Source organism: Ahaetulla prasina, chromosome 18, assembly GCF_028640845.1.
Source record: "Ahaetulla prasina isolate Xishuangbanna chromosome 18, ASM2864084v1, whole genome shotgun sequence".
In the NCBI taxonomy this organism is placed as follows: Eukaryota; Metazoa; Chordata; class Lepidosauria; order Squamata; family Colubridae; genus Ahaetulla; species Ahaetulla prasina.
The window spans coordinates 11,364,345-11,375,088 of record NC_080556.1 but is presented as its reverse complement, the minus strand read 5'-3'; the positions used below and the strand labels follow the sequence as shown (position 1 = coordinate 11,375,088).

The window sequence follows — 10,744 nt, the reverse complement described above, 5'->3', positions numbered from 1 at the left end:
TCTCTCCCTCCCTCTCTCCCTCCCCTTCTCTCTCCCTCCCTGTACCTATCTCCCCTCCCTCTCTCGATATACCCCTCCTCCCTCCCTCCCTCTCACTCTCCATGTCTTCCCGTCCCTCTATCTTCCTCTCTCACTGTCTCCCCCTCCCTCCCTGTCTCCCTCTCTCTCCCTCCCGCCTCCCTCTCTCTCTCACTCACTCCCCCTCTACCTATCTCCCTCCCTCTCCCCCTCCTTCTCTCCTTCTCTCCCTCCCTCTGCCTCCCCACTCCCTCTCTCTCTGCATCCCCCTCCCTTCCTTCCTTCCTTCCTGGGAATCAGCCATTGTGTCACATAGTAACATTCAGATAAATGACCTTGCAACATACCCAGGGCCCATTCATTGTAGCAAAGGTTACTAATCGTTTGTGCTATAAATGCTACAGGGGGACTCCTCGAAATTGCACCCACAATTGAGCCCAACTTACATGTCGCTAAGAGAGACAGTCGGTCAGAGCGGTTTGCCGCATTTTACGAGCTTTCTTTTTTTTTTTGCCGCGGCTGTTAAGTGAATCGCTTAACGGGATTCTTAAATTAGTCACACGGTTCTTAAGCGAACCTGGCTTCCCCATTGATTTCTAGGATGCAAAAAAGGGATCACGTGACCCCGACATCCTGCAACCGTCGTAAGTACATGCCAGGGACAAGTGTCCGAAATTTGATCACGTGACCATGCAGATACTACAGGAGATGTTAGTGTGAAAAATGGTCATAAGCAGGGGTGAAATGCTCCCGGTTCGGACCGGATCGCCCGATCCGATAGCGATGGCGGTGGGAGGTAGCAAAAATCCCTGCCCCCCCCCCCATGCCCAGCTGAGCCGCGCGATCATCAGAAGGTTTTTGGGTTTTTTTAATTTTAAAAGCATTTTTTCTTCCGCTGAACAAAAAATGCTTTTAAAAGATCCTGGCGATCAGGCAACTCAGCTGGGATCGTCAGAACCCTTTCAAAGCAATTTTTTCCCTCTGGCGATCCCGGCTGAGTTGCCTGATCATCAGAGGCTTTTCAAAGCATTTTTTTTTTTACAAAAAAATGCTTTTAAAAGTAAAAAAAAAAAAAGTAACAGTTGGCCATGCCCACCCAGTCACATTACCCCCCAACCAAGCTGCTCCCATAGACCCATAGTAACAAATTTTACATTTCACCCCTGGTGACCCGTCACCTTTTTCAGTGCCGTTGTAACGTCAAGCGGTCACTCAACGGATGGTCGTAAGTTGAGGACTATACTGGGAGGAGGAAGGGGGGGGGGAAATTGTGTTACACCAAGGCCTAATTGCGGTGCTTAAGAATATGTACAGAATCCTTTTATTGATGCAAGTCTGCATCTGCACACACGTTCACCCACAATGTTTGTCTCTCTTTTTTTTTTTAATTTACATTTATATCCCGCCCTTCTCCGAAGACTCAGGGCGGCTTACAGTGTATAAGGCAATAGTCTCATTCTATTTGTATATTTACAAAGTCAACTTATTGCCCCTCCAACAATCTGGGTCCTCATTTTACCTACCTTATAAAGGATGGAAGGCTGAGTCAACCTTGGGCCGGGCTTGAACCTGCAGTAATTGCAGGCTGCTGTGTTTTTAATAACAGGCTTGGAGGAATCTGCAGGGCGATAAATGATCTGCAGCTGTATTTCACACCCTGCCCCCCCCCCAAGATAACGTTTTCCACCTCTGTTTTAAACCCACCCAGCGGGTTTATGGAAGTGCATCGAGGAAAGGAGACCCAGAGGCGATATTTTGAGAAGCGAAAACTATTTAATTTCAAACGGAAACACGCAAAGCCGGAGACAAGGGTCAGTCTTAGGCAGGAGTTCTCCAAAGGAAGGGGTACAAAAAAAGACAAACCCAGCAAAAAGGGTCGGGTTTTTTTTTCTCCTTTTCACTCGTGTGCTGCGAGTCGAGTTTCTAGACCTGGTGGTGTTGTCGTTTTAACGCAGCTAAAACACTACAGCAGGAAAAAAAGTCAGCCCTCGGTGATTTTTCAAGACTGCGCAGGCTCCTTTCGTTTCCGCTCGCCTTTTAATAACACTTTAGTTTTACAGCTTTTCATATTTTCTCAAGGAATACTTGGCAGAGGAGGAGAGGGGGCCCGTTGCATCTCTGGATGAGACCCTGGCTGAACCCCAGTCTTCCCCTCCCCCTTTTCCCCCTCTTTTTTTTTTTTTTTTTTTTTTGCAAATCCTGCCACGCTCAGCTCTTCCTTCTCCGCCTCCAGTCTCTCCCAGGGAAGGCAATCCCACCAGAACGCTGACTCGCAAAGAGATACAGTAGTCAACCTCCAACCTCGGGAAGAATTTATTGCAGAAAGTATATATTTTTTTTGGTTCCCCTCCTTTGATTCAAGTTGTGCCTTTGAGGCCGGTCCACACCCAAAGTTATAAATTAACCATGCCCACTTCTGAGCCCCCTCCCATTAGTCAGTCTCTCCTTCTCTCTCTCTCTCTCTCTCTCTCTCTCTAGATATTAAGGAAAGACCCCTGATCGGTATCTGCAGAATCCGGTTCCACGCAGCGGCCTCTTCGTCGGACAACCCTGCGGTTCCGGTGGAACTTGGCGTAACAACGGAGACCTAGCGTGGGAGGAGAAAAACAGTGAGCAAAGTTTAAGGGGGAAATGTCTTGTGGCCTGTCAGCTGCCAGCCCCTCCAGCAGCCGAATCGGAGGAGGAGAAGGAGGCGTGGGAGTCAGCAGGGGTAGGATTTGACCGGTTCGGCTGAACCGGTAGCTTCAACAATCAGCTGGGAATGAACGAGTTCACTCCAACAATCAGCTGGGAGTGAACGAGTTCACTCCAACAATCAGCTGGGAACGAACGAGTTCACTCCAACAATCAGTTGGGAACAAACGAGTTCACTCCAACAATCAGCTGGGAACAAACGAGTTCACTCCAACAATCAGCTGGGAACGAACGAGTTCACTCCAACAATCAGCTGGGAACGAACGAGTTCACTCCAACAATCAGCTGGGAATGAACGAGTTCACTCCAAAAATCAGCTGGGAACGAACAGGTTCACTCCAACAATCAGCTGGGAAAGATGAGTTCACTCCAACAATCAGCTGGGAACGAACGAGTTCACTCCAACAATCAGCTGGGAACAAACGAGTTCACTCCAACAATCAGCTGGGAACAAACGAGTTCACTCCAACAATCAGCTGGGAACAAACGAGTTCACTCCAACAATCAGCTGGGAAAGATGAGTTCACTCCAACAATCAGCTGGGAACGAACGAGTTCACTCCAACAATCAGCTGGGAACAAACGAGTTCACTCCAACAATCAGCTGGGAACAAACGAGTTCACTCCAACAATCAGCTGGGAACGAACGAGTTCACTCCAACAATCAGCTGGGAACGAACGGGTTCACTCCAAAAATCAGCTGGGAACGAACGGGTTCACTCCAACAATCAGCTGGGAATGATGAGTTCATGCCAACAATCAGCTGGGAACGAAACAGTTCGCTCCGACGATCAGCTGGCCCCGCCCACTCACCCCTGTGCTTTACTTACCTTTATCTTCGCAGCTAATTAGCACGGCAGAGCAGATTGCCGCACCTCAGCTGTTTTAATTCCCTAGCACTAACGCGGACTGATTGGGGTTGAAGTGTGCACACACGCAGCGTGTGATCACCGCACCAGTTGTTAAACCGGAAGGATCCTACCACTGGGAGTCAGGGTCAGCATCAAGGCAACCTGAGAGCTCCGAGGGGGGAAGAGGGAATGGAGCTGGCAGAGTGACAGAGGCGAAGCCTGGGCCGTCCGTCAGCCCTCAGATGGAGAGTCAACAGCCCCCAGGTCTGGAGGTGGTTAATGAGGAAGAGGAGGAACAGCTGGGTCCAGTGCCTGATGCGTGGATGCTCAGAAGGCAGAGGAGAGGAGAGCAGTGGAAATCTATGGGCCAATCCTCTGGACGGAAGAGCCACCGCTGCTAGTGTGGCCCCACCCTAGCTCTGGGGATAAAAGGTGTGGCAGATAACTATTCATCTTCCAGCCGGCTGGACTTGTTAGCCTAAAAGAGAAACTTTTAACCGGGGCTGCTGGTGCTCCTAATAAAGGAATCTTTTGTGTTCACTGCAGGGGGTTTGTCATGTTTGGGGAGCTGCGTCAGAACAAAAAGATTGTCCGAATGAGTAGGACAATGCCACAACCCCTGGTTCTTTGTACACCCCCTTCCCGTGAGAAACGGACTCCCTCCCTCCTCCGGTGAGAGATTTCTCCAAGTACCTTCGGTGCACATACAGTCGTCGTAACATTTGTTGTTTAGCCCCCGGTTGTGCAGCTTGCAGAGGTGTTCGCGCAAATCGCAACAGCTACCTGCGTTGGGACAAACGGCCGGTTTTTAACGCACAGCCCAAAGCAGCGTCGAATCGGCCCCGTAGGGGAAATTCCGCCCTCTCGTAGAAACAAGCCCTTGTCTCTCTCCCATCTGGCGAGGCTAGTCCTCATGAAAGGCAGCGGCACCCACCTGGGAGGCAGTCCAAGTGATGATCACAGGGCTCCCCTTCGGCCGACGTGGTCTCGTTGCCGCTCTTGTGAGTCCGCCCTGGCAGGGCAACCGAGAGAAAGAAGAGGGGAAACGGATCAAAACAAAGAGGAGGGGGGTAGACGCTTGCTAACCATGGAGGCTCTGTCTAATCCTTAGGCCCGTCAGCCGTCTCTTTTCTGTGGATTTCCCCAACCCAGCCAGGTCTCCTTTTTAGGTCACCCGACAGGTGAGAGGAAGTTTACCTTTTTTCCTGTCAGAAGTCCACATGTCCAGCCGCAGGTCTTCGTAGTCCGTCCAGTCAAAGAGGGCCATGTCTAGGGTGGGCATAACGTCGCCCTCTTGCCATTCACGGAGTCGGGGCTGGGAGGAGAGGGCCCGGACAGAAAGGGGATCCTCCATCAACGTCTGGGCCACGGGGCTGGGGAGAGAGGTGGGGGCCGAACCAGCCGCAGCCCCTTCCCCTTGGAAGGGCCGAAAATGTTCCCCAAGGTTATCCGGCTTCTTCACCAAGGCCCGGGGTCTCAGCTTGGAGCTTTTCCCTGAAAGAGGCAACAACCAGACCAGGAGAATCTCGCCAGGCTTCTGCCCTGCGGAGAGACTGCTCCTGCCTTTGGAGACTTTGCAAAGCCCTGCAAGGATCAGCTGGCAATTAGACCCCGGGAAGGGCTTTGCGCTTCCGCTAACCAAAGCACCTTCGCTTTGGGGAGAGGGTCCAGTTTGCCTGGGTAGGTTGACTGCTCCTTACACTGGAGGCTTTCTCTCTCTCTTGGTGGAGGACTCATGTCAGCCATCGTACAGCAGACAGCCATCCTAAAAGCCTGAAGAAGGTACCGCAGAGATCATCTGTACCCAGTGGTGGGATTCAAATAATTGAACAACTGGTTCTCTACCCTAATGACCGGTGGGGTGGGCGTGGCCATAGTGGGCATGGCCATGGGGTTTGACAGGCAGTACTCGGCCTCCTGCACCCTCCTGGAGCCAAAAACGCCCCGTTTTGGGCCTAGTAGGCCTCCCTGCACTTACCTGGAACCAAAACAGGGGACTCCTGCAAGGGGCGGGGAGGGGAGTGGCCAGCCAGCAATTTGACAACCGGTTCGCCTGAACCAGCCCGAACTGGCTAAATCCCACCACTGTCTATACCTGTTGTGACCCAGGCCCAAGAAACTCAGTCAGTGTAAAAACAAACAAACTTTATTAGAACAATTAACTCATTCTCAGCGTATTCCAACTAAATTAAAGCAAATTCCTCCCAACACAAATTCCTCAGTCCTATCACCAACCTTGGTCCAATTTAGGCAAACTGCCAAAGGCCTTTCTTGGCAAACGTTCAGAAGACACCGGCACAAAATAAATGCAAGAAGACACAACTATCAATGTTGTTTTCCAGCAAAGAGCCCAAACACTGTTGCTGGTCTTTTAAGCCTTATGGGAGGGGCCAATCACCTCTTGGCCATACTCGTGAGTCGTCCTCTTTGCTTGAGCTGCTCTTGCCTTCTGGCAGCTCTTCTCATGCGTGCACTAGGAACAGGCTCCTCCTGTTCCTCTGCCTCACTACTGTCAGTCTCTGGAGGCTCTGGAGTCCGCACATCACTCCCCCATGGCCCTGGCCCCACCTCTGCCTGATGCAGAGCCCTCATCCGGGCCTTCCCCAACCTCCAGGACTGCCCATGCTCTTCCTCAGCCTCATCGCTGTCTGACTCCGTTGCCAGCTCCGCAAGCTGCTGGCGGACCACAACAATACCTACCCTTCGCTCAACACCCTACTGCAGGGCAACTATGGCTCCTATACCTTAAGAATTCTGGGAGTTGAAGTCCTTCGGTCCTAAAGGGGACTACAGAGATGCTGGCTAGAAAAATGACCACTAAACTCGCCACTTCCTTCATTTCCTCCCGTTTCCCTTGTGCAGGACTGGGACCCTCATTCTTCTCTGCCCCCCCCCCCCCCCGTTCCTACCTCGGTGCTGTTTCAGCCTCTTCCTTCGCGTATGGCGCCGATGCGCCTGGCCCTGCTTCTTCATCCTCTCGGGCACCGGATTGTTGTGGTTCTCCTGCTCGGGGTATGGGAAAGCAAACCCCACAAAGGCGCTTTTCTGCCGGAGGTTGGCCGGCCGATCCAGCCCCCTCGATTCTGCCCCCTCCAAGCTGGGACCGCCGGCTTCTCTGGAGCCCGCAGATCCAGGCGGCATCTCGTCGTGGTCTGTTTGCTGGTTATCCAGCCCTTGCCTGTGTCGGTATGGGGCGCCTCGCATCCAGGAATCCCGGTTTGGGAAACTGTTGTCATTTTCAGGGACGTTGGCGGCCATCCCTGGCCCCGAACTGAGACCACCGGTGGCCATCAGAGAAATGAGCAGTGTGGAGAAGAGCCAAAGGGAAGGACGAGCCATGTTTCCCTTCCCTGGAAATAGAGAAAAATAAGAAATTTATTTATTTATTCAACAAATGTACGTAGCTGACCATCTCACGCCTAGAGCAGTGGTGAAATCCAAATTTTTTTACTACCAGTTCAGTGGCGTGGCTTGGTGGGCATGGCAGGGAAAGGATACTGCAAAATCCCCTTTTCCACCCCACTCCAGGGGAAGGATACTGCAAAATCCCCATTCCCACCCCACTCCAGGGGAAGGATACTGCAAAATCTCTGTTCCCACCCCACTCCTGGGGAAAGATACTGCAAAATCCCCATTCCCACCCCACTCCAGGGGAAGGATACTGCAAAATCCCCATTCCCACCCCACTCCAGGGGAAGGATACTGCAAAATCCCCTTTTCCACCCTACTCCAGGGGAAGGATACTGCAAAATCCCCATTCCCACCCCACTCCAGGGGAAGGATACTGCAAAATCCCCTTTTCCACCCTACTCCAGGGGAAGGATACTGCAAAATCCCCATTCCCTCCCCACTCCAGGGAAAGGAAACTGCAAAATCCCCATTCCCACCTGACTCCAGGGGAAGGATACTGCAAAATCCCTATTCCCACCCCATTCCAGGGGAAGGATACTACAAAATGCCCATTCCCACCCCACTCCAGGGGAAGGATACTGCAAAATGCCCATTCCCACCCCACTCCAGGGGAAGGATACTGCAAAATCCCCATTCCCACCCCACTCCAGGGGAAGATTACTGCAAAATCCCCATTACCTCCTCACTCCAGGGGAAGGATACTGCAGAATCCCCATTCCCACCCCACTCCAGGGGAAGGATACTGCAAAATCTCCATTCCCACCTGTTATGTATTCATGTTTGTACCTTTAAATATTTGAGCGGGAAATCAGCACGTTGCTGATTGGACGAAGCCTCCAGTAGAACTGTATAAAAGGAGAGGTTTTTCCCCCAGCCTGTCGCTGGGTTCACCCTATATTAAAGAGCTGTTGTCACTACCCTGGTCTCCAGCCTCGTTACTTCCAGAATCTAACATTGGCGACGAAGGTGGGATCTCGAGGCTGAGAAGAACCAGAACCGAGCTGAAGCACGATAGACCCGAACCCAGCAAACTCAGGGCAGAAAAGCGGAGATGGCCAGTTACACTCCGCCCGCACCGTTTGACCCGGCTAAAGAGAAATGGGGAACGTATATGACCCGTTTCGAAAGCTTTCTAGAAGCCAACGAACTGCACGGAGTTCCAGATAACCGAAAAAGGGCTTATTTCCTAAGCCACTGCGGTCCGGAGGTCATTGATATCGCGGAAGCCCTGGCAGAGCCAACGCCGTTGCAGTCGGTGTCGTGGCCAACTTTACAGACTTTACTAAGAAATCACGCCGCTGCGCCGTCCAAATACGTGCGGCGGTTTGAATTCGGAGGCGAAGGCAGATGGAGGCGAGTCCATCGGTGACTACATGGCCGCCCTAAGAAGGCGTCCAAGGACTGCGGATACCGTGACCTAGACGAGGTGCTCCTCGAGCAACTCATCCGAGGTCAAAGACATCCGTTTGCGGCGGCTGCTAGCAAAGAGCAACCTAACGCTGGCCAACGCTCTGGGCGGCCAGAGCACATGAAATGTCCTCCCAAGCGGCAGAGACGCTGCAGAAGCCGGTCCCACAAAAGGCGGCGAAGGCAACTCCGTGCACCAGGAGGAGGTTCAGACCGAATCCGACGGTGAAGACGAGGAAGGGTCTGCCGCGCGAAAACGCGACAAAGGGGACCGAGGCGAATGCGGAAGCTGCGGGTCAACACCAGCGCCAACGCTGCAAATTTAAAGACGCGACATGTCGGCGGTGTGGGAAGAAAGGGCACCTAGCTCAAGTTTGTCGAGCGCCCAACCTTCCGCCGAAAATTCAAATCGGCCAATCAGAGCGCGGAATCGGCAAGGCGACCCGCGATTGGCTCAAACAAAAAAGGCGCAGATTCCAACCAAACAACTGTGGTCATAGGCCGCGCCTCGACCAAAGTGGAGAAGAAGATCTTCACCAAGCCAAAAATAGAGGGAGTACGGTGCCGGCTTGAAGTAGACACGGGATCAGCGATCACCATCATGTCCTGGGACACTTTGGCGAAGTCGCTGCCGTCCGTCGCGAAGCGCCACCTGCAAGCACAACGACTACGAGTCCACGACTACCAGGGGAATCGCATCCCTGTTCGAGGGACCACCTCCGTCCGAGTCGAGTACGGCCCTCACAAGAAGACCCTGCCCATCACGATCGTCGAAGGAACTCTGCCCAGCCTGTTGGGGCTAGACTGGTTTCGTGCCCTGGGCATGGGAGTGACTGGCATCTACAGAAGTGACTGCAACTTGAAAGACATTCTCTTTAACGAGTTCGAAGATGTCTTCAAGGACTGCCTGGGCAAGTACAAGGGGACCCCTATTTCCTTCAACTTAGACCCCCAGGTAGCCCCCATTAGGCTTAAGGCGAGGAGAGTCCCTTTTGCCCTAAAACCAAAAATCGATAAGGAGCTGGACAAGCTCATCAATCAGGGGATTTTGGTGCCAGTCGATCACGCAAAGTGGGAGACGCCAATCGTCACCCCACTAAAGTCGGACGGGTCAATTAGAATTTGTGCTGACTACAAGGCGACGCTTAACAAAGCCTTACAGAAAAGCGCTTACCCGGTTCCCGTGGTGCAACATTTATTGCACTCTTTGGGGCAAGGGCAAGTCTTTGCGAAGTTAGACTTGGCCCAAGCCTACCAGCAACTGCCCGTAGACGCCCGCACAGCCGAAGCCCAAACGATTGTAACGCACAGGGGGGCATTCAAGTGCACCCGATTGCAATTTGGGGTCAGTGTGGCACCAGGGTTGTTCCAAAACCTAATGGAACGACTACTGCAGGGGCTCCCAGGGGTAGTCCCCTACTTTGATGACGTCCTAATTTCAGGGGAAAACATGGAGGAATTGGGGGAGCGTCTAAGGAAGGTTTTGGGGATTTTCCGGACAGCCGGATTAAAAGTCAAGGCAAACAAATGCCAGATAGGGGTCGAATCCGTCGATTTCTTGGGCTACCGGATAGACAAGAAAGGAATTCACCCTACTGAGAGCAAGGTCAAGGCAATTAGAAAGGCTCCAGCGCCTAAAAATAAAGCAGAGCTGCAGGCATTCCTGGGGTTGGTGAACTTCTATGCGGTCTTTTTAAGGAACAAAGCAACCGTTGCGGAACCGCTGCATAGGCTCTTAGGGAAAAATACTGTTTGGTCTTGGGGAAAGACAGAAAATAGGGCTTTCGAAGCAGTAAAGAACCTGCTCTCAAGCGATAGCCTGCTCATTCAATATCACAACTCATTACCCCTAGTGTTGGTTTGCGATGCCTCCCCTTATGGGGTGGGGGCTGTGCTCAGCCATCGACTTCCAAACGGCACAGAAGCCCCTATAGCGTTCTACTCTAGAACGATGTCCTCCCCAGAGAGGAACTACAGCCAATTAGACAAAGAAGCACTAGCCATTGTATCAGGGGTCAAAAAATTCCATGAGTATGTTTTTGGGCGAAATTTTGAAATCGTGACTGACCACAGACCGCTACTAGGGATACTGGCTGGCGACCGCCCAACGCCTGTGGCACTTTCGCCACGTTTGACCCGATGGACTATATTCTTAGCCGCTTATTCGTACAAGCTGCAGCATCGACCAGGAAAAGAAGTGGGGCATGCAGACGCGTTGAGCCGATGCCCACTCCCAGGGGCGACCGAAGACCCCACTCCGGGGGCGCCCATCCTACTTATTGACTCGTTGGACTCTGGCCCAGTCACTTCTAAGGAAGTGGCTCGGGCATCATACCGGGACATTGTGTTAAGGACTGTACTCGG

The 10,744-nt window shown here is 52.5% G+C and overlaps 1 protein-coding gene across 2 annotated transcripts in view; it reads right to left on the bottom strand.

Annotated features, from left to right (window-relative positions):
* Nucleotides 1-1,824: 1,824 nt before the first annotated feature.
* Nucleotides 1,825-10,744, bottom strand: part of DRAXIN (dorsal inhibitory axon guidance protein) — a 29,582-nt gene continuing 20,662 nt past the window's right edge. For both annotated transcript variants that reach the window (XM_058161109.1, XM_058161108.1), the window contains exons 2-6: nt 6,472-6,912; nt 4,760-5,056; nt 4,497-4,574; nt 4,256-4,345; nt 1,825-2,605 (exon numbers count right to left, since the gene is read on the bottom strand). In XM_058161109.1, coding sequence (XP_058017092.1) covers nt 2,493-2,605; nt 4,256-4,345; nt 4,497-4,574; nt 4,760-5,056; nt 6,472-6,901 — 1,008 coding nt within the window. In that variant the 5' untranslated portion in view covers nt 6,902-6,912 and the 3' untranslated portion in view covers nt 1,825-2,492. The remainder of the gene's footprint in view (nt 2,606-4,255; nt 4,346-4,496; nt 4,575-4,759; nt 5,057-6,471; nt 6,913-10,744) is intronic.